General features: G+C 36.5%; 1 protein-coding gene across 9 annotated transcripts in view; it reads right to left on the minus strand.

The window, feature by feature from the left end:
• LOC131162092 (exocyst complex component SEC6) overlaps window positions 1-25,356 on the minus strand; it is a 146,660-nt gene that overhangs the window by 71,767 nt on the left and 49,537 nt on the right. For all 9 annotated transcript variants that reach the window (XR_009138679.1, XR_009138680.1, XR_009138677.1 and 6 more), the window contains 4 exons: window positions 22,300-22,355; window positions 10,039-10,147; window positions 8,418-8,558; window positions 8,128-8,307 (listed from right to left, as the gene is read on the minus strand). Coding sequence is in view for 5 of the 9 variants with exons in the window: in XM_058118240.1 (XP_057974223.1) it covers window positions 8,128-8,307; window positions 8,418-8,558; window positions 10,039-10,147; window positions 22,300-22,355 (486 nt within the window). In the remaining 4 variants the exon portion in view is untranslated. The remainder of the gene's footprint in view (window positions 1-8,127; window positions 8,308-8,417; window positions 8,559-10,038; window positions 10,148-22,299; window positions 22,356-25,356) is intronic.

A 25,356-nucleotide genomic window follows, 5' to 3' on the forward strand; every position in this document is an offset into this window, starting at 1 on the left:
ATGGCAAAATCAAGCCCAGCATATGACGCAAAAAATATTATCTTAGGGAAAGAGTTCCGGCAAAAAGCCTTTGACATAATTAAAGTATAAGAACCCTTAGTGAAAGTTCTTAAATTGGTCGATAGCGATAAAAAACCAACCATGCGTTTCATATACGATTCAAATGATAAAGCAAGGTTGGCCATTCAGAAAGACTGTCGGTTCTACAAAGATTATTGGAAAATTATTGATAACCGGTGAAGTTTTCAATTGCACCACGACTTGCAAGCAGCTAGTAAGTGAAATAAAATACAATTTCTTATTATTGCAACTATTAATTATGCAAAATATTATATGATCATAGGGACACTTATAGGTAAAAGCATGGAAATTGCGGACACAATGATTAGAAGAAAAATTAATATAATTTGCCTTCAAAAAACTAAGTGGGTGTGGAAGGAAGCTAGAAAAATTGATAAATCAAAATTAAAACTTTGGTACACTGGAAAATAAAAACATAAGAATATAGTAGGAATTATTGTAGACAAAAACTTAAAAGATAGTGTTATTGATGTAAACAGAATAGGGGATAATTATAAAAATCAAAATGGTATTAGGCCAAGAGATAATAAATATCATTAGTGTTTATTCTCCTCAAGTAGGTTTAGCAAAAAATCTTAGGAGACAATTTTGAGAAGATATGCATAGTATTATAAATGGCATACAAAGGATTAAGAAAATATTCATAAGAAGAGATCTGAATGGAAACGTTGGAAAGGATAACAAAGGTTATGAGAGGATACATAGAAGAAATGGATATGGAAACAAAAAAGAGCCTAAGGAGATGATCTTAAACTTCACTATGTCATATGATTATATTATAATGAATACTTGCTTTAAAAAGAGAGAATAACACTTAATAACCTTTAAAAATGGACAAAATAGAAGTCAAGTAGATTTTCTTTTAACTAGGAGGGTAGATTGTTTATCATGCAAGGATTGTAAAATTATTCCAAGTGAAAGCCTAACAACACAACATAGAGTCATAGTGTTGGATAGGAAGAAAAATGATAAAATAAACCAATGTAAGAGAAGTAGGTGGTGGAACCTAAAGGGAGAAAATATAATAAAATTGAAGGATAAAATGATCAAAGATGGGTATTGGACTATAGAGGATGAGGTAGATACAAATACTCTATGAAGTAGATTAGCTAGCTCTATTAAAAAGATAGCAAAAGAGAATCAATTTGGTTTTAGGCCTAGGAGATCTACCACAGAAGCTATATATCTTATAAGAAGATTAATGGAAAAGATTAGGGAAAAGAAGAGGGACTTGTTTATGGTATTTATTGACCTAGAGAAAGCATATGATAAGGTACCTAAAGAAGTTCTATGGTGGTTTTTGGAAAAAAAAGGCCGTATGCAGTAGGTATACTAATGTCATTAAGGATATGTACGATGGAGTAATGACTAGTGTGAGGACTATATATAGAGAAACTATAGAATTTCCAATCACCATAGGTGTACATCAAGAATCTACTTTGAGCCCTTATCTTTTTGCTTTAGTGATGGACCAACTGACTAAGAGTATTCAAAATGAGGTTCCATGGTGTATTTTGTTTGCAGATGATATAGAATTAATTGATGACACTAGGAGCGGAGTAGAGGCTAAGTTAGAATTATGGAGAGAAGGTTTGGAATCTAGAGGCTTTAGGGTAAGCAGAAATAAAACAGAATATATGAAATGTAATTTCAATAATGGTAGGAGGAATATTGGAAAGATAAAGTTAAACTTGATGATGAAGAAATAGATAGCACTTATAGATTTCGATACCTTGGATCTATTATGCAAGCTAAAGGAAAAATTGAAGATAATGTAATGCATAGAGTTAAAGCAGGTTGGGTAAAATGGAGAAGTGCTTCAAGTGTGCTTTGTGATCATAGAATAACTTTAAAATTAAAAGGGAAGTTTTATAGGACATCTATACAACCAGCTATGCTATATGGATCAGAATGTCGGGCAAAAAAGAAACAAAATATCTAAAAAGTAAAAGTTGCCAAGATGAGAATACTTAGATGGATGAGTAGTATAACATTGAAAGATAAATTAAGGAATGAACATATTTGCGGTAAGTTGGGTGTAGCTCCTATAGAAGATAAAATAAGGGAGGGACGACTCAGATGGTATGGACACTTGCAACGTAGGCCACATAGTGCGCCAATGAGGAAGAGTGAGTTAGTTACTGTGGAGGGCAATAGAAGGAGTAGGGGTAGACCTAAAATAACTTGGAAAGAGATAGTAAGGATTTAATATCCCTATATCTGTCAAAAGAAATGGTTTATGATCGCTTAAATTGGCAGAAGTGGATTCATATAGCCGACCCCACCTAGTGGGACTTTAGGCTTGACTTTTTTGTTATTTTTGTTGTTGTATGTTAGTAAATTGAATTTAGGATATTTTTTGAACCACCAATTTCTTTATGGTGCCCCACCCTCTTTTAAGTTTGCTATAAAAGTCATGGTTGGGGTTAAAAAAGTGATAACCAAGCTGGTTCCCGATATAGACACTAAAATTCGACTATTAGTCAAGTAAGTATTGGTACTATTGAATAATGTATTATTTTAGTATTCTGTAATACTTTCTATAATATATATACCTGATTAATTAATCATACTTTACAATCATCCTTTATAAGTTGGTTCTATATCAAGATAGGCAAGAGACATTTGGAACCCCCTTGGCAGAAAGGACGGTGAAACAAACAAATCCTGGTAAATGTAGCTAAATAGTTATCTATTTTGCCATTTTTATGTTCAAATTTGACTTTTCAAAAATACACCATATTGACATATCTTTTCTTCAATTATTCAATGCAGCTAAATGGTGGATTCAATACGGCATGTGTGCTCCTGAGCTCCAAAGAATAGCAATCAGAGTTCTTAGCAAGACCACATCAGCTTTTGAACTGTGAGCATGATGGGTGCACCTTTAGTCTCATCCATACAAACATAAGAAATAGACTGAAGTACATGGCACTACAAAACTTGTTTTCATGCATTACAACATGGGGTTAAAGTTTAGACACACAATGAGAAAAGCCAACAAGAAATTGAAGATAGTTTCCACCCCATCAATTTGGACTATATTTTCAAAGAAGGTGATCCTTTGAGTCCATGGTTAAGAGGAAAGAGAGAAACCATTACTCAACGCTCGGGACAACTCAAATTGGTAAGATGAAGAGGTTGGGCAGAAGGAGATCAAACACGAATAAATGTGCATGATTCAAGTTCAAGTCCTAAACGTATACAGAGTGATGATAATCTTGGTTTGGGTCCACCAAGTTATGATGATGGTCGTAGTGGTGCTTGGGCTAGGGCTGATGGTGGTGGTGATGGTGGTGCAAAATATGATTATGGGTATAACACAAGGGCATCATTTGTAGGGTATATATATCCTCCTAGTCGTTATGGACTACATGATACTCAAAAATTATGACTTGGGTATTCCTCCTAAGTACCAATCTTCAAAACCTAGGAGAAGTGCCACTAGTGGGGGGCCTAGTGGGATTCATGGTGCACAATCTAGACGAAGACACCAACAACGAGATCGTGACTCTACTGAAGATTCATATGGTATGCTTCATAGTTTTGGAGGCTTTGATTTTGATGATTCATCATCACAATCATATGGATCTCATGATAGCAATTATCATCCAACATATCCACAACCTCAACACTATGATCATATTAGGCATATCATCCTTATCCTAGTTGGTCAAGGTCTAGTGAGCCTTCTTTTACACACTACCCAGAGCCAGCCCTAGCCCCAACATATGGATATTATCTAGGAAATGGTCAAGGAGGAGATTATGCACCATCTATATCTATTGGATTTTCGCCACCGATAGATTTTTAGGAGCAACATCAAAATAACGTGAGCATGGGTATATTCAGCTATGTATTTCCACAAGGGTGGGGAGATAATTCACAATCCCAATCTCAAAATAGAGATGCAGATTATGAAGACCCTCCACGCCATTCGTTTTGCTGGTGACATGTGCTATATCGTAATATTGTATTCATGCATTCAACTACTGATGCTAATCAATTTTCAAATTCATGTATGTGTATATTGACTCATTTCTAGTAATTTTATGCCTCTAATTAATTAATTCTTCATTTTAATTACATTTCTACATTTTTTTCCAATTAAAGTAGTGTAAAGAAAAAAAATTTATGACTTTTTGTAAACAGCACACTAAAATTAATATAAAAATCATAATGCCTATTAAAAAGTATTTTTCGGTTGAATAAAAGCAGTCAAAATTCATTAAAAAACATGTATTAATGGATTTCATCCTTATTCTTCAATTTTGGCATGGTTGTGCATGCATGAAAAAAATTCATGACCGTTATGATCACTTCCCACTACGTAACACCCCCGTCTCCTGCATCTTACAACACCAGACCATTATGCAACGTTATTTGCGACTGCGATTTAAGACCATGACTTGTCAACATGCTTATAATACCTAGTTCATCAGTGTGCAGAATGCCTTTGGCATATTCTTCAACCCAAAGGGCATCACCAAGAATTCAACACGCCCAGTACCACATCACATGAGTAGTTTTCAACTCATCGCCATCTGCTATCCTTACCTGATAGTAGTCTGAACGCAAGTCAAGTTTGGTGTAGTACTTAGCATGACTTAGCTAATCGAACAAATCAGCAATAAGTGGAATGGAATACTTGTTGTGCACAGTCACCTTGTTAAGCATGCAGTAGTCCACACACATCTGCTTGCTCCCATCACATTTCCTCTAAAACAACACCAATGCTCAAAATGAAACTTTGGAAGGAAGTATATGGTACGCTTCCAATAACTCATCAAGTTGCTTCCTCAACACTTCTAACTTTTGAGGCACCATTCAACATAACCCTTTAACAGGAAGCTTCACCCCTAGTAACAACTTGATTTCATGCTCCACATCTTGCCATAGAGGCAAGATGTAATGCAACTTGTCTGGCATCACAACTTTATATTCATCCAACACAGCTTGGATGGCAGTACGCATTTTCCCTTGGCCCACCTCTTCATTCATGATGAATGTGGCGAGATATATTTGTTCACCCCTCCATAAACACTTCTTAAGTCACATGGCTGAGAGGAACTTCTCATTGACCCCTTTATTCGCACCTGCTTTCATCATGCAAGGGTATCTCCCATCAGAGAATGGGAACTAGAAAACGACATCAATTCTACCTTAAGTCTCCCTAAAAAATTCCAATCCAAGTATCCCTTAAAATCTACCATCAACACGGCTACAAAATTTGCATGTCTTGCCCACTAACCAAGCTTCACGGTCACTTGTTTGGCTACTAGTAAAGTAGGCTAAGTTGCGAAGTTAACTGCTTTCATGCATCCTAAGTCCTGTGATTTCAAGTTGAATCTATGCGATTCTGCCTGTGAGACAAAACTATGGGTAGCCCCAGTATCCATCATAGCAAGGTACTTTTCCCATTGATTCGCAGATCCACAAGCATTAACCCTTCCACTTGGGTAACTTCATATTAGTTTGCCTACCTCTCCAACACATTAAGTAAGCGCATTGCACCCGTCTTTGGGGTTTCCTCCTCATTCTCATCATCTCCTTGTGCCCCCTCTACAATGGAAGCTTGCAAGGCGTTGAGCAACAACTAGGGAGGGCAATAGCAACTCTGTGACGACCTAAACATAAGAAGCATGTCATCTTACCCCTTACCACTAGATGTGTTAAAATATCGAAACGAAGAAACTTCATTTGAAGTTGATGCCTTCGACTGCCCCCACTTTTGGGTTTGCCCTTCTTGAAAGGCTTTCTGCTATTTCCATCCATGCCACTCTCCTTGGACACTATGGAACTCTCTCCAACATAGTCAATCAAGCATTTAGCGACAACCTGTGTGGTAGGAAAGTTTTAAACTCTTTGTTAATGAAGTTCTTCTCATGCCCACGCTTTCAACCCCTCAAAAAATAGAATAGCTTGTCTTTCTATGACATGTCTCAGATATATGACATCAAAGTAGAGAATTTTCTCACATACTCCATGCTTGTACCAGTGTGTTTGAGGTCTCGTAGTTTAACATTCTTAGGAAAGAATTGGTCATTGAGCTCTCTGTTCAAGTCTGCCCAACAATCAATCACGCACCACTCATTCTATATCTCGTCGTACTACGTAACCCACCGTAGTTTAGTGTCACCACTCAAGTACATTGTCGCCATAGATACTTTCGTCTCTTCTAAATCGGTCCTCGCTACTAAAAAGTACTGTTCCATGTCAAACAAGAAGTTCCCCAACTCCTTAGCATCACAGGCACCCCCATATGCTCAAGGTTCTAACACCTTTGTTCTTCCACACTCTATCCTAATCCCTATAGAGTTGGAATTTCCTATAGAAAAAACCATCAAGTTCATCTTAGCAATTAAGTCCCCCAACTAGATCTATAAAGCTTCAAAAAAAGTATAGAAATCCCCTAACATCTCTAGAATAGAACCCTATTTAGGTTTTTATGATCCTCCAATGCATCACCATGATCAGCAAGTTTAGCCATCTCAAAGTCTACATCGTTGGTTGTCTCAGACTAAGCCTCTAGCACCTCAATTCTCTCAATATTGGTTGGCATGGCCCTTACCGATGCTTCACACAATCCCACTATACGAAGGTAACCTAATTCACGTATCAATTAACCAAGCTTTGATATCAACTGTCATGAGTTAAACACTTCACGCCTTGTGAAGGGTTGCGCGGCCTAAACTAAAGCACTCTTGCTTTACTAGTTACCCAAAGTATACCGCAGTTTGCCACAAGAACACATTCACAAGAATCAAACGCAAAGTAAGCAAAAGTAGTAAGCAATTCATTTAAGCAAATGACAATCACGCAGTAAACGTTGAAGCAACATAATAACACCAAATCCGTAGGCAACGTGTGTTTAGGAAGGGAGGCATGTAGGTTAAACCCGTTTACAAATGCTAGTGAGTTTTACAATGATTGGTGAACACTCACCCTCCCCCAAAAAAGCTTTATATGCTATTCTAACTCTAATACTACGAAACATCACACTGACCAAGGAGTCATACTCCCACTTTACACCAAGGCATAAACATAATGAACAAAACCTATGCTACTATTTACATTATGGTAACCCGTCTCATGCACACGACACGTGGTCACAGGCAAGCATAATGTCTTAAACAAACTTGCCTCATGGCACCAAGTGCCGCACATGAGCAACTAAAAAAGGTGAGATCTTTGGACAAAAAAAAACATCACAAAAAACTTCAATCATATGTTTATATAGGGATTCACACACTGCAGGATGAATTCAGGCCAGAAACATGCCTGAAATAACCTTCAGGCGCCAGCACATGGGATCGGCCCTGCCCACCTTCAACCAGCATGTGAGGGCACCTGGGAGGTGCTCCGGGGAGGGGATTCAGTGGGGGGCAGATCAGCAGTGTCAGTAGATGGCTATGGTGTTGGTTTTTCTAAATCTATAGGTGTTTTTGAGTTCCCAAACTGGCTGTGACGTCCAGGAAATTTCCTGCAACTGTGATGGCTTCTGGCAGCCGCTGGCTGTTTTTCAGGCCTTTGGTGGTGCTGGAAATTCTTCTATGATGGCAGACATGCAACAGAGTTAGGGTTTTAGGCTTCTGTCATCAAAGTGGCTGAGGCAATTAGGGTTTAGATTCAGAAATCATGCTCTAATACCATGTTGAATAATTGGGAAAAATGGAAGACCAAGTCAGGTGGCAGGTCTCTCCCTCCATTTATAATACATGTCAAGTCAATGACCATAATACCCTTACTAACTCACACTTACCAACATAATACTAGCAGATACTAATAATGCTAAATGACCAAAACAACCATTAACCGCTATGAAGTAGGTTGACTTTTTCCCTGAATCTTCTATTTGAAACTAGTAAGTTGGTGCATTAAATAATCTCTAAATCCTCTAATCTCCAACAAGAGGATTTAGGAATAAATAATGAACATTTGGATTTTGGATATCATATCATATTTTCAGAAATAATAAACTAGTAAGTACTGTGCATACTAGGCCCAAATTTCACCATAAACATCCACCTTTGAAGCTGTACTTGCCTGAATAATAGCCAAAGCAATTCTGTAGAGCATTACATCAGTGCTATTATCCCGAACAATTTGCACTTGCTCTCCGAGGATCCTAAATAAGTCAACAGCAGCAGGTGTATATAGCTTTCCATCGTCTGTTTTCTTTGGTGGCTGTACTTTATCAGCCTCCAGAATATTTAGATACCATTTCTAGAAAATATTAAAGAAGCAAAATGGGAAAAAAATTTATTAAGAAGCAGTGATAAGAGAAATAAGATCAGACCACCAAATTTTAACACAAGACAGTCATACATCCTTACCCTGGTCGTCGCTTGCATTCTTTCAACATATGCATTCATGAGGGGATCCATCGCACCACTCTCAGAACAAACTTGAGCCAAAGACTCGTCAACACCGAGTCCAATCAGATTATCTTGGTATTCAACAACCCACCCAGTTACCTATTTGCGAGCAGTAAGAATTCTATAATAACACAATTGCAAAGAGAGAAAAAGAAAGACAAGAAAATAATACAACCAAAATTAATTTCTAAGCTGAAATACTATGACCCGGTAAAAAAGGGAAAAAAAAAAAAACTGAGTAACAAAATATTTCTGGTCATAAATAACCAAAGTTGAAGGCAAAATGGTAAGATTATTTTGCAGTTTCATGAACCATTTGTAAGCTGAAATTTTGACACCAAAAACAAATTGTAAGTGACAGAATATAACTGATCATAAATAACTAATGTTGAAGGCAACATGCGAAAACTATTTTGCAGTTTTACGAACCCCTTTAGGTCTTTTTGAAATAAAGTTCCATGATTCTGTGTGTGTTTGAGTCAGGATATGTAAGGGGCTATTTGATATTAATTCTGTTTTCATTGATGTATAGTGAAGAAACACGTTATTACAACACATTTGATTGTGTTACTAGTTTTCTGTTTCTATTGTTAGTTTCACAAAAACTAAAAAACCGGATTTATGGTTTTCAGTTGGGGCAACTTGTTGCTCCAGTACTATAATAAGTATTGATTTTTGTAGATTAAATCATTCATTCTATAAAAAATTTTCAAAACTAAAACTAAATGACAATGTGAATTTAAAATTTACTTAGAATAACATTATCCATAAGATTTCTAAAATCTGAAAAAAAAAACAACAAAACACATTCAATTGTTCTACACAATAGGATTGTTCTTGAAGCACTAAAATTTGAAAAAGAAATTACAAAACACATTAAATAAAATAGTTACAATTGATTTCTGTTCTTATATTGAATTTATGTTCTTCTGCACTCCTGTAATTTTAACCATATTTATTAATTGTTATTCGATTCAAGGACAAAAATGAACATAAGTACTGGAAATAGTAACCCAATAGGTTGCTAGTTTTTCAGTTTTAGATTCAGTTCCTAGCTTTCCATATTTATTCCCATAATTTTTCACAATGACACCAAACAGCCCTAAGATCATCTTTGGAAACATGTAACCATCAATTAATAGCAACAATGGCACTTGTGCATAGAGGAAATGTAGAGGCCATGTAGAAGCAGGCACCATGATATAAATCCCAACAATCAAGCTTTTCAATTTAAGTGTGAATTTAGATGCTGACTCATCAAATGCAACAGGAAGCAACAAGACTAACAGTTGTTAAAGTGTGCATGTCTAATAACAAAACCAACTAATATCGCGCCTAAGGTAATGTAATCCAACCCAAATAGCATAAAACTCAGAAAGGAAGAGTGGTTCTAACACAGTTGATACTAGCTGAAAAGTTTACACTTGGCATACAATCATGTTATCTCTACACAGTGTACTTGCAAACAACATTTGCCTCTCTAAAGTAAAATGGCCTAGACATAAACCCACATGTTTGAAACTGTTGATGCTAACAAATTAAGAAACTGTAAGTGAATAAAAAAATTGAAAAAATATACCTTTAGAATCTCTATATTTGATAGTGCACTTCCCCTGTCACTGAGTAGTCTAAGCATCTGAATGAACCTCTCAGTGTATAGATTTACCATGAGTTGGAATATTTCATATCTGCCAGCATGCAAGATTGAATCAAATTGATGAACTGATTTCATTTGGGAAGAAAAGTATTTTCAGAACGGACACGCTCCCCCATTTTACACGTAACAGAGACCTAAGTACCAGAGGACTCGCACGCATAAAACAAGGCCCTTTTCTCTGCATGATGTCCTCAAGGTATAAAAAACAAAGATAGCAAGGAATATGACAATTTCATACAAATGACATCTAAATTCTATTACACATTTTTTCTATTAATAAAGAATATCGTGATGTACCTTATGTTAAAAGACAACAGTGATTGAAAAGGTAAAGTCCCTTGCATTTATCTAATTTCTGATACAAACTGCATAGACTGAGAGCCATTCAACTACTTGTCTATGGAAAGACCAATTTTTAATAGCTTAGTCATGTTGCACATTTCTTGCTGCAGACTAAACGATAAACTCCAAAAATTCAGATGCATCATTCCACAATTTTCATGCACATGTAACATATATCTGAGTAATGCATGAACTGTTCAAACATGACAGCACAAGGCAGTTAAACCATTAGGTGAACAACATAGCTCCAAGCACCAATATTCAGTTTATAACATGGGTCTAGTCCCTTCAAAAGCAAGGCGAAAAGATAAGCACTTGCAGATATATATTTGCATTATCTAATTTGAAAATTGAAACAATTGTCAACAAAATGGTGGTTTTTATCTCATGTTCTGATTCATGAATTTAACTTCCTAGCTTTCTATACTGATTTCCAGAAATTTAAAAAAAAAAAAGATTAAATTTACTCAATGCAGAGTTTAAGTTGTTAAGAAATGCCCCCCAATCTCAGGTAGAATGTTTTTTTAGATAATAAAAGAAGATATATTAAGAAAGGAAGAAGAGATTACAACATAAAAAAGGACAAATGAACCTCATTAAAAAAGAAAACAAGAAAAAGAAAAACAAAGAAAAAACTTAAAGAAAGAAATCAAACAAGAAAATCCCTCTTTAAAAATCGCCCGAGCACTTTAAATTTTCTGATTCCCAATGACCTTTCTTCACCCTCATCCAAATGAACTCCATTACCTCCAAGATCAGATTGCCACAAGCCCATCATATCCATGAATGTTTTAAGCATCAAAATCCTTTCCATTAACCTCATTTACATGAGAGAGCAATATCCCATCCTTACACTATAGCTCTTTACACATTCCATCCTCCTCGAATATAGAAATACTTTCTAAACCTTCCCGTAGAGATGGTAGCCGATATGATATATCCCTAAGTAAATTAGACAATTCAGAGACATACCCACATTTTTCCTAAATCTCATCAAAAAGCAAGTCGCCATTACATGCAAACCTAGGAAGCACTGATATCAACACAAGACCTGGACACAACATGATAATTACACAAGGATATGGCGATTTTTAAAAAAAAAAGGATATGACATGTTAGGGATATGTTAATTAATTATAATTATATATATACACACGTATTTCCTTTTGGATGACAAAATATAGGCATCACTCATGCACAATTATCGGTTGCACCTTTTATAAACTACAATTGTACAATCATCATCGACTACATTCACATTATAAAATACCAGTCCAATTGAAAAAAACAATTCAAGGGCATAGTTGACGATAGGCAATGCGCATGGCTCATCAAGAAATTTAAAATATATATATATATATTAACAGAGTGGCATACCAATGACAGCTTTAGAGAGAGGCAAGAATTTTGGGGGCTAGGAGGTCCCACAATGCTCTACAATGATGGCACAATGGCCCTAGGGCTACAAAGTCCAACCACTCTTATGTCAAAGAACATCTCAACCATCAGTCTCTTGGCTTCTACTCAAAATTTTTGGGTTTTATCAACAAAATTAAAGGGGCCAACAAAAAGCAGCATTTTGCTTCAAGAAGTGTCCTCGCCATGTTAGTGTCAAAAAGTATCTTACTTGTGTCCAAAACTAAAAATAAATAAATTAATTTCCAAGATGTGTAATATAAATGTTGGGGAGTGTCAGGCAGGTTTCAGCATCCAACAGGTATCAGACACTTCTAGAGGCAAACTCACATCATCGCTATCATTATCTAATACATCACCTCATTTTTCCTTCTCCGTACCCTTGCTAATCGTTTCATCTGTATCTCCCTTTTAAATAAACAAAAATTTGACAATACATAAATTCCTTTCAACATATCTCCGTAGAAGTTTTTCTATTATCGAACTTACCTCGCATGTTCACCCAACCTGCATAAACCATCTCTCTCTCATATTTCTTCCCCTTGTCATTAGACTTTTCCCTCGTATAGTCAATTTTCTTTGAATATCTCAACCCCCTTTCCCAGTATATTGATGAAACCCTCATCCACTAAGAACACAGAAGCATCGACCAAAGTCCCATAAATAGCTAAACAACTCTTGTCCCTTGCTCAAAACCTAACCATGAAGACCCACCATATCATTATTCCTGTTCTGCAGTGTGGTAGATGGTTCCACCTTCTCCAAATAAATTAATCGGGCTATACAAGCCTTTCCTAGCACATTTCTCAGCTGAGTATCAAGAGTACTCGGGCTAGAAGTTTGGGCCTCAATGGGAGCCCATTTGAATAGGAATCATTATTTTCAACTTCAAGTTTATTTCATCTTTAGCAACTAACTTGCAATCTCCCAACAGGAATGAAACTTGGGCCTCATATAGAAACAAAAACCCAGCCCACACTAGAACTAGCCAATTTAACCAATTGATCTAGGCCAAGACCAAACCATCGTCAACCCATGGATTGCCTCCTCTGAAACCCTAGTCACCTCTGCCCTAAGAAGATTGCCTTCCTATGCAACTCCTCATCATTTCTCACCATCACCAATTCTCGTCTACCGAAACTTCTAACCACACTTTGCACAAAGATAGTTCTCTAGTGATACAACTCCCTTCTAGGTTTGAGATCCTCGTTGCAACATAGAATCAGTTCCATTCACCATAAGAGGAACTTCCTTGCCAAGTTCTTCCACCATCAGTCAAAGCTCTCTGCAAAATTCAATCAACCATCATCGCAAGCACCTTGCAAATTTACCTTGTGTCACTTTGAGCCGCTATCTCCTCATACCACCTACATTGCTACTGCCACACCTCTCCAAATTCATTGTCACTTTGGTCATCCCTAGGAAAATTGAAACATCTTGTTCCGCATTTGATTTTTATGTCTAATATTGATTGTGAGTCTTGTCAACTGGGAAAGAATTGACACGTCCCTTTCACTTCCCGAGTCAACAAACGGGCTGCAAGCCCTTTCATGTTAGTTCATTCTAATGTTTGAGGTCCTAATAAAGTTGTGTCCAAGTTGGGTTTCAGGTACTTTGTAACCTTTGTGGAAGATTATCCAAGAATGACTTGGCTATATTTAATAAAAGATCATTCCAAAATATTTAATATATTCTGTGCTTTTTTTTTTTTAAATAAAACTCAATTTGGTTTGCTAGTTTCAATACTTCAAATTGAAAATGCTAAAGAGCATTTTAGTTCACAATTCACTACTATATGACTCAGTCAGGTATTGTCCCTTAATCGTCTTGTGTCCACGCTTAACAAAATGGGGTTGTAGAGAGGAAAAATAGACATATCCTTGAAATCACTCGCACCTTACTTTATCAAATGCACGTACCTAAAGTGTTTGCGAATGATGTTGTGCTTACTGCTTGCTATATGGCCAACACGATGCACCCCCTGTTCTTAGTCGTAAAATTCCCTACTCCATTCTCTTTCTGAATTCACCTTTATTCTCTCTCCCTTCTCGTACATTTGGGTGTGTCCTTTGTATATCAACTAACTCCTGGGGTGGATAAGTTGAATCCATTTGTTTAAATATGTCTTTCTAGGCTACTCATATACTCAAAAGGGATATTGTTGTTATAGTCCTATGTTGCATCGTTTCTTTGTTTCTACAAATGTTACCTCCTTTGAGTCTACACCTTACCACGCTCTGCCCATGCGTGCTTTGAGCTCAATGAGTCTCTTCCTTTGCCTCATCTTCCAGATTCTAGTTGGTTTTCCATGCCCAATCAACCATCGAGTCTCCATGTAGTTCGAGTCCTTTTCATTGCCTCAATCACCCTAATTTGCAGGTGTATTCACAATGGCAGCCCCAAGGAAGAGAGTCCCCTCTAGCTTCTACTACCACACTTTGGTTTCCTCGTCTAAAGATCATATTTCCCATGATGTTGATCCACCCATTGCTGTTCGTAAATGTAAACGCGCATGTACCAAACATCCCATTTCCAACTATGTTTGCTACGACTTCTTATCACCCTCTTGTTACTGTTTTGCTACTAATCTATCATCTAGTACCTTTCTAAATCTGTTTCGGAAGCCTTAGCCAACTCTGGGTGGAGGAATTCTATGGTTGAAAAGAAGAATTCTTTACAGAACAATGGCACTTGGGACTTGCTATTCCTTCCTCCTGACAAGTTTGTGGTTGGTTGTTGCATGGTATACATTGTGAAAGTCAATCCTAATGGTTTTGTGGCTCATCTGAAGGCATGTCTTGTTGCTAAGGAGTGTACTCAAGTATATGGTTTGGATTATTTTGACACATTTTTATCTAGTTGCGAAACTTACATCAGTACATCTATTCATCTCCTTGACAACCACTTGTCACTAGCCTCATCATCAAGGAAGAATGCCTTCTTGCATGGTGATCTTGAGGAGGAGGTCTATATGAAGCAACCACCTGGGTTTGTTGCTCAGGGGGAGTCATGTAATGATCCGGAAAATTAAAATAATTAGAAAATATAACGAATAAAAAGGATTAATGGATAATAAGGGAAAAAGGAAGGATTTTCAGAAGGAACAGTAGGTCTCGTCGATGAATGTCCTGTCCTCGTCCGCGAGTGTCCTTCTAAAGCTCGTCGATGAATCCAGTTCCTTGTCGACGAAGGAATCTCGAGAGAGTATATTTTGGAACTCTGAATTTCGTCGACGAAGGTATCTTCTTGTCGACAAAGCCTCAATAGTGCCTCGTCGAAGAATCCACGTGTCTCGTCGACGAAGCCCTACCTATAAATAGGTTGTTCTTCATTTTCAGTGTAAAAACTCGCAAATCCTCTTCCCTCTCTCTCTCTCTCTCTAATAGTTTTCCCACCTTCTCTCTTCGATTTCGAGCCAGATTTGACCCGATTTGACGATCTGGAGCCACCACGAGGTTCGTAGGATCATTCTCTACAAGACTGTAGGAGCTGATTGTTGGGTTGTGAGGTTTGGGAAACATCCCAAAATCAGGGTAAGTGAATTATTTTGGGATTTCCTTAATGAATAATGTTGTATGGAGCCTAGGAAATAGTAAATAAGTGTTTTCCCCAAGATTTGAGTTAGTTGGAATTTATTTTAATTTAGAATTTTTGATTCAGGGTCCAAGTGAACGTTGCAGGTATCGGTTCGGGGATCCTGCTAGCGTAGTTTGAAAGTCAGGTAAAGGGGAAATTTATATATTAAATTAGGTTTTCATGAATTAAAATGGATTATGTGTTATTTATATATATATATATATATATATATATATATTTAAATGGGTATAAAATGTCAACTATGTAAAATTATGATTTTTGAGCCTAGGACCACTTATTTAGTTATGTAATTGTGGAAATGAACTGAAGAAAGTGGAAGGAATTTTCCGGATAATTATGTAAGAAATGGAAATTGTATTTTCAGTAATTAAATGCTAAATGTGGGTTAGCTTATTTTACAAGGATATGTATGAATTTTTACTGTTAAATTGTGTGGCATGAGATTTTGTGCAAAATATATGTTAAATGTATGAGATGCAGGTTAAGTAAGTAAAGTATTGAGAATAAAATATGTTATGGACTATGTTACTTGTGTATGCTAAATGCAACCATGTAAATGTAAAACAGCTGAAAGACAGTCATGTTAGCAAATTCTAGCGCATTTCTATGTGGACTAACTGATGATGGCTAAAGACCAGTTGTAGTATGAAGGAATGAAATGAAAATGTTATGCAATGAAATGACAATGAAATGGCAATAAAATGAAATGACATGTGAACGATGTAAATGGGAAAGAGTCACTTAAAGTGAAATGAAATGCAATGTTTAAGCTATGAACATGAACAGATGTGTATGAATGAATAATGACAGAAAGGAATAATGTATAATGATAGTAGAAGTATCTATGTATGTAGAACATATTACGATTGGGCGAGGCAAACTCTTCGTTTGAGGGCTTGCTGAGAAAGGCGAGTGCACTAGTAGCTTCGAATGTGGCAGTAGCTGCATAACGTACTAGGGCAGAGGGAACCTATTTGTATGGGTGGGTAGATTTCCCTTTCCTTAAGGTTTTTGCCAGTAAACTATTGTTGAATGCGTGAGTACGAGATCAAGTTAACACTTGAGGGCTTACTGAGTAAGGTGAGTGCCCTGGTATGCTTTAGTTGTGACCAAGGTCTTAAATTTTGATTTCGACTCAAATTTCGAAGCTCCAAAAGAATGGAAATTTCGATTTCAATTTCGATTTGAAAAAATAACGGAAACTAGTAGTAAAGCATGGAATTCTTTGTGAAACTTTAGAAATGGTTAACAAATATAAGTTTAAAGACTAATATATTACAAATCAAATACATCTATGTTTTGTATAGGGTGGAAAAGTTGTAAAATAGTATGTGTATCAAACATGTTTGTAAGATAATGTACATTAAACAAATTCAGTTAATGCAAATGTAATTCATAATTCATTTAAATATTATTTATTATACAAATATTAATAATTTAGACATGAATGGTTAAATAAAATATTACTATAAGTTTATTTTTTCATATAATTTCAAAAGCACTCGTGGTAACCTTTTGTTTCAATAAAATAAATTAAAAGAGAAATTTCACTTCACTCTTGAATCTCTCGTTTGAATTTCGACGAAATTTTATTGTATAGTTAAAATTTCGACAAATTTCGCTAAAATTTCGAGGTTTCGATAAATTTCGGATAATTCGTTGAGATTTCGGCGGAAATTATTAAAGACGGAAATCGACTGCCATTTCGATTTCGAGGGTGACGGAAATCGGAAATTTCGACGGAAATTTCGACAATTTCGTGGAAATTTAAGACCATGGTTATGACCTTAGGGTTACCTAAGTATCAGCGCAGAGGGGTGCTACTTGTATGAACGGGTAATCACCCCTATCATTGGGTAATCTCGTGGGTTAAATATTTGCATGTGATTGTTTAGGTTCAGAACACAATTTCAATGTTATGAGATGATTTACAAATATAATTAAAATGATATCTATATACCTCATGTTGGTCACACGCTGTTTTAATATGTATGTTTCTTCCCTTACTGAGATGTGTCTCACCCGAATATGAATGTTTCTTTTTCAGGACATCCTCAAGGTCGGTCTTAGGGAGCTCAAGGGTACTTAGTTTTGAGGAATATAAAGAAACAGGGTATACGTTTTGGATGTAAATATTTATGTTTTATGTTTTATGTCTTTATGTTTTAAGTCTATTGAGAAGGGAATGATTGTGAAAATACTAAATTGTTTTGGAGATGTATGTATCTATGGAAAATGCAGGTGTTGGATGAATGATACGGAATCTAGATAGAGATAGTAAACTCTGGTATTACGGTTTTGTGGTATTACTGTATAAAAGATTATGGAGATTATGTTTTCCGCTACGTATGTTATGAATTATGATTTATCAGGATATTATTAGGTATAACGCACCGGACCCGGGTTTAAGGGTTCGAGGTGTTACAAGTCAAGCTTAGTGTGTTGGCTCAAAAAGGCCCCATATGGTTTAAAACAGTCTCCCAAAGCATGGTTTGGTCGTTTCAGTGTTGTAGTACTTGAGTTTGGTCTTCGACGGTGTACAGTGGATCATTCTATGTTTAATCGTCATACTTCACTAGGTAGGATCCTTCATGTTGTGTATGTGGATGATATTGCGATTACAAATGATGATGATAAAGGTATTCAGAGTCTCAAACTTTTTCTATAGACTAGTTTCAAACCAAAGATTTCGGATCGTTGGAATACTTCTTGGGCATAGAAGTATCTAGATCTTCTATGGGAACTATTTTGTCATACAGGAAGTGTGTTCTTGATCTGTTGGATGAAACTAGATTGTTGGGATCCAAATTGGTTGATACACCCATGGTTCCTAATAGCGAGCTAGTGTCGGATATGGGTGATTTTTTGTCTAACCTTGGACAATGCTGGAGACTACTTGGAAAGTTGAATTATATTACAATCACTTGGCCGAATATAGCTTTTGCAACAAGTGTTTCTAGATTCTTCGACGACAAGTCATTGGGACACTATAATTCGCATCTTGAGATATCTCAAAGGTGCACGTGGGAGAGGTCTTCTATATCGTGATTAGAGTCACACTTATATTCATGGATATACAAATGCAGAGTAGGTTTGGTCGCCTTCCGACCGAAGATCCACAACCGGGCACTATATCATGGTCAGTGGTAATTTGGTTTCTTTGGAAGAGTAAGAAATAAACGATGGTGGCCCGTCAAGTGCTAAATCAAAATATAGAGCTATGGCTCACACAACTTGTGAACTTGTCCAATTGAAGAACATATTGGACGAATTGGGGTTTTCACATTCTTAGCCCATGAAGTTGATGCGTGATAATCAAGCTGCTCTTTATATTGCCTTCAACCCGACTTTTATAAGCAGACGAAAAGAGAAACTTGTGCAGAAGCTCATTACTACCGCTCAAGTGAAGTTTGATATGCAGCTTGCTGATTTGTTTACCAAAGCTTTGGGGGGTGCTCGTGTTATATTTATTTGTAACAAGGCTAGGAGCATATGATATTTATGCTCAAGCTTGAGGGGGACTGTTAGAGGTTATTTATGTCTTTTAGTATTATTATTGAGTTTGTTAGTATGTTAATTAGGGAGAGTTAGTAAAGATTTTATTGTCATTAGAATGTATTTGATCTGTCTTATAAATAGAGGGAGAGACCTATCTGCAAGTTAGTTCATTCATTTTAATCAAAATCCAACAATTACTTAATTACTCTGTAGCATTATCACTCTAAAGTACCCAAACAAGCTAACCAAATTGAGTCTTTATTTCAGAACAAGGCACAGAAGCTATGAAATAACTCAGAATGTTCTTTTATTAAATAAAGCCAAGTCATCCTTGAATAATCATTCACAAAGGCTACAGAGTATTGAAAACCCAATTTGGTGTCATGAACACAGCCCAACTATGACCCCATACACCATAATGGACTAACACGAAAGGGCTTGCTGCCCATTTATTGACTCTGGACGCAAAAGGAACACAATGATGCTTTCCCAACTAACAAGACACAAACTCAAGACCAAACACAAGACTCAAAGTAGAAGCTAGTTGTTTTAGCTTTCCAAGATGACCAAAGTAACAATGGATTTGGAGTGGTGTGGCAGCAACAGTGCAGCCAAAGCTTCACATCCTATGCCAATGGTCTTCCTTGTCTTCAAATCCTGAATGACCACAAGATCAAGGAAGAATGTTATTGAACAATTAATGGATTTGGTAATTTTGCTACCTGATATAAGATTGAAAGGGAACTAGGGAATATACAAAAGCAAAGGAAAAGAAACAAAAGAAGTGGGATTTACAATCCATGTTCCCTTAACAGCAGTGATAGGCCCATCAGCAGGAATAAGAAGAGGTAAGTTTAAGAAAATTGGAGAGTATAAAAGAAATTAGGAACACCTATTATATGATTGGTGGCACCTGAATCTATAACCCAAAGGCTAGGAAAAGTACTAGATAACAAGCAAGTTGTAGGGTTACTGTCTAAGCAAGAGATGCAATGATAAGGGAAGCTTGTCGGGATGCTTGATATTGCTGGAATTTGGAATACTCTTCCTTTGACATAGACAAGGTATGCTGCTCCCCACATAGATATAGTGTGGTATCGGTGGCAACTGCATTGGCGACACGAGGTAGTTTACCTTGGAGATCCCAACACAGCTCAATAGTGCAGTATAACCTCCAAGTCCATAATGAGTGCACTTATGAGGAGGGCCTCTGCCTCGTCCATCTCTTCCACCACAGCCACTTGAACCACCTCAATAGCTTCTGCAGCTGCTTGGTTGAAAACCAAAATCACCCTATCTCATGAAACCAGTCCTCTCAAAAGCCATGGGTTGAAGCACTAGATGCAAGGGCTGATCAATGTCTGCTGGAGGAAGCACGAAGTATACAAGAATAAACATCGACAAAGGATGGCAGCTCTGCACTACTAAGAATCTAGGACCAGCCTGCCTCAAACTTGAGTTTCAAACCTTCTAGAACCCAAAGAACCATCATTTACTCCCTCTGTTTGGATGCCAGCTCTGCACTACCAAGAATCTAGGACCAGCCTGCCTCAAACTTGAGTTTCAAACCTGCTAGAACCCAAAGAACCATCATCTACTTCGTTGGTTTTTGCATCTCACAAACACCCTTGGTTATGGGTCACATGATGTTAAGCTCATCATGGATATGCTTCAAATCTATAGAGTACTCTGTGACACTCCTATCTTAACTGAAAATATTCCAAGGATGGATTGCACATGCGTACGATATCAGAGGAATACAGGAGCTTGACATAATCCGGATTCCAAAATCTACTCCCATACATCCAGATGCATGCACATCCATGCAATATGGGGTTCCATAGATGTCCATAAGAGGGAAACATCTTCCTGAATTCACGCTTCTTTGGGCCCAGATTGGAACTAGAGTTCAGATTTACCTAAAGGTCCCAAACTTGTCAAATAGATCTTAACAGCCTTAGATTACTGAACATAATTTTTTCCATCCAAATTTTCAGCTGTTAACTGCAGCAATAATGAAGGGAACATAATTCTGTGATTCATAGACTCCATCACAATACTCAAAACTGAAAGTATGAAAAACAATGTGAACTTCCATAAAAACCAGAACAACCACAAATAAGGTGAACCAAACCAACAACCTGACATAGTACTCCTAAAGCCCCCAAAAAGTTAACCTATACACACTGCCACAGCCTCAAGGAACCAAAAGATCACCTAAACAATACCTATCAACAGCTAACGAATTTCCATGAGCAGATGATCAAAAAAGGTCGGATCTTTGAACAAAATGCATGACCAATAGCTTGATATGGTTTATGGAAGGATTTAAGTCATTCTGGAGGAAATCGGGGCAAAAACTGGCCAGAAAGAGCTCTCGTGCACCAGCACATGGTGACAGACCTGCTGGCAGTTGGCTGGCGCATGGGAGCACATGGCTTATCCTCCAGCTATGAAATTTCACCCACTTACAGAACAGAGGGTTGTATGATTGGGTATGATGTTGGATTTGTTAATTATGGAAGGGTTCTTGAGATTCTGAAAAGTACAAAGATATCGAAGAAGTTTCCGGAGATTGCAATGTTTTCAGAAGACCTATGGACTTGCTTCTGATCACTATAGGTACGGCTAATCCTCCTATAATTGCATATTTGCATAGGATGATCAGTTTCAGGGTTGGTTTGGAGATAGGGTTTAGGTCAGATCTTGCACTAACACCATGTCCAATTATTGAGTAAAACAAAAGAACTAACCACAACAATAGGTCTTTCCCTCTATTTATAATATATCAAGTACATGCAAATGACCATAATAACCTTACTCTTATTAGCATAACACTAAGATACTGAATGATCAAAAGAACCATTAACAATTATATTACAGCTACTATATGTCTACACCTTATACACATGCCTAGTGTTCATGTATTAAATTTATAATATTTTAGCTCAAAAACTTGCATTGTTATGCCTATTGAGCATTTCTAAAGTTCCATAAAAGAATTCCATACTTTATTTCTAATTTCCCTCATTTTCTTAAATCAAAATTTCCATACTTTTGAAGTTTCAAAATTTTAGTCAAAATCAGAATTTAAGACCTTGGATAAACAAAGAAAGACCCACTAAACAAAGAAAATACCCCTCTAATCCCCCACCCTCCAACACCAAAAAGAGAATGAAGCACAAAATTATTATGTTTTTTTACAAGTTGAAAAAAAAATACGAGCAAAAATCTATGTCAAAATTCAAACTTAAGCCAAAGGAAAACTTTTGAATGTGCATGCGTATTAGCAAAAAGCAACAATAAGGTCAGATTTTACATGATACAAACCTTGGAGGAAAACAAGGAGCCACGTAATCATATATATCGCCAAGCTCTTCACCGATCTAAAAGAACAAGCAAAGCAAAGGTCATCATGAACAAAACGACAAGCCAGTTAATTTGTACAAAAAAACTAATGAAGGTTTGAAACTAATGCACTTAATAGAAAATATTAAGCAATTATTTGCATGCAGAAAAGATCAAGTAAAGTGACTCATTTAGATATTGCAGGAGATAAAAAGACTTTTGATAAGAATAGAACGCATCAGATAAGAAGAGGATTTACCAAAAAGAGGACAAAAAATCTTCCTAAAATGGGGAAAAAACAAAAACAAAAAGTAAAAGAACAAAATTACGACACAGCCTGCCAATCCTGCTGGAAGTCCAAGAAATGCGTTCCTTTAAAACAACCACCTGAATACACCCAAAGAGAATACAAAAATCTAATCCTATCCCAAAGCAATGATAAATGAATCTTTGGTGAATATACGAGCATTTCGTTCCAACCATAATCCTCACACCAAAGAAAAAACTGCAAATCCCCACAATCTACTTGCATATCTATTCCTTCCAAAGCCTCCGTGAAAAAGACATAAAACCTTCCCCCAACTCCATACAAGATCAATTCTCACCAGACAATCTATTCCGAACATCCTAATTGTGCCCAAAAAAAATAATAATAAATAAATAAACAAAGAGAGGAGCAATTTATCTTTTAAGAAAATTAATGGATAGGTATAGGGAAAAGAAGAGGGACTTGCATATGGTTTTTATTGACTTAGAAAAACTGTATATGGGCACCAAAGGAATCTTACTAGGAGTATCAAAATGAGGTTCCATGAAATAAGTTGTTTGTAGATGATATTGTCTTGATTGATGAAAGTTGAAACTAGGGGGTGGAGTAAGTAGAAACATTAGATTCTAAAGGTTTTAGGATAAGAAGAAAAAATACAAAATATATGAAATGTAATTTCAGTCATGATAGGGAAATCATTGGAGAAAATATTAAACATAATGGTCAATAAATTAATAGCACAAGTAGACTTCGAAGCTGAAGGACAAATTGAAGATGTAATACACAGAGTTAAAGTAAGTTGGGTCAAATGGAGAAGTGCTTCGAGTGTGTTGTGTGATCATAGAATGCCCTTAAAATTAAGAGATAAGTTCTAAAGGACGGCTGTAAGACTAGCTATGCAATATGGATCAAAATGTTGGGCAACTAAGAAACAACATATCCAGAAAGAAAAAGTTGTCAAAATGAGAATGCTAAGGTAGATGAGTGGTATAACATTAAAGATAAATTAAAGAATGATAATTTTCACATTAAGTTAAGCATATATCCTATAACATATAAGATAAAGGAGGGGCAACTCAAATGGTTTGAACATCTGCAATGTAGACCAAATAGTGCACCAATGAGGGGCATGAGCTAGTTGATGTAAGGGGCAATAGAAGCAGTATGAGTAGACCTAAAATAACTTGGAATGAGATAGAAAGGACTTAATAGCCCTGAATTTGACAGAGGAAATTTCCATGATTGTATAAATTAACAAAAAAGGATTCATTTAGCCCACCTAGTGGGACACATGGTTTGTTGTTGTTGGGAGATCAACTCAAAGCTATCAAGACATAAAGAACATATATCTAGAGATAATGCCTCCAATTTCACAACAAATTGTTGGTACTAACTTTATTAAGCACAAATAAACAAATAAACTCCTAAACCTTTAAGGGAATTTTAGTCTTCTAAGTACAACAATGAAGAGGAAAATCCCTATCGGAGCAAGTCAAATGATTAAAAAATGATTTAAAAGATATACCCAAGGAATCCAAAATGCACAATTAAATATTCCCCATGACAAAAGGGCAACAGCCCTCCAACAAGCAAAGCAATGAAGATAGAAATGCCAAGAGACTATATCACCATCAATGCTCAAACAAGAAGAAATAGACTCATTCTGAACCATGGAAAGACAAAACAGACGGGGGAAAGATTAAATACAGAAGTATCACCCACGCAAACATACCCCCTAAGCCACATATAAGAACCATGAACAAACTTATCTCACAAGAATGATTTATACATGTATTAGTATCCCACCCATTTTCCCACATTTATAACTTTGCGCCAAATGGAATTCATATCCAAGAAAAACTGCCATAACCATTTACCGCAAACTAAAATGCATTTTTCAGGCATTGAATTGCCAACCCAAACCCCCCTCACCATTTAGCCAACTAACCTGATGATTTCTCTTCCTCTACCCAACCCAAAAAAAAATCCCAAAATTAAAACAAATAGGCGCAAGACATGTTTCAATAAGAGCAATACAACATCCTAAAGAGAATAAAATTCCCTTTACGTTCACCCATCCAGTCACTTGGATACCTTTGCCACTACAAGATCCCAAAAACAGTTGCCTAATGGAACACATATATGGGTCAAAGGCCACCCTAAAACAACGCAACCAGCTAAAGAAGCTAAAATAAAAATACCAGTAAAGACAGATGCTTCAACCAGAGTAATATAACCTCCTAAAGAGAATAAATCCCCCCTTCACCCACCCAAATGCTTGGACAATTTTGGCACTCTAAGATCCCAAAAACTAAAAGATCTAGGGTTGCCAACTAAAGCAACAACTTTATAGGTCAACAGCCACTCTAAAACAACACGATCAGATAAAGAAGCTAAAAATAACCTATCAGAACTAAGTTTGTAGTAGCAATCCCATTCATTCCCATATTAGCTTTTTTAAGACCACAAACCTGCTCAAAAATCTGTAGGATCTTGACTAGGTAAAATTAAAAAATTAAAAAATTAAAAAAAAAAATACCCAAGTCTTGCCATGTGAGGAAGAAATACAAGATGTTCAATGACTCTAGCTGCCCTAGAGGGCAAAGACCTACTGGAGGAGAATGAATAGGTAAATAAAAATATCTAAATAGTAGTTGCAAATTCAATTAATTAGACTTATCTACAATTGAAAACTAAATTAACATTCCATTTCCTTAAAGTAAAAAAGAAAAAAAACGGAACCCTACTAATATTTCTCCCTATTTGATTGA

This window comes from Malania oleifera, chromosome 8 (genome assembly GCF_029873635.1).
Source record: "Malania oleifera isolate guangnan ecotype guangnan chromosome 8, ASM2987363v1, whole genome shotgun sequence".
NCBI classification, from domain to species: domain Eukaryota; kingdom Viridiplantae; phylum Streptophyta; class Magnoliopsida; order Santalales; family Ximeniaceae; genus Malania; species Malania oleifera.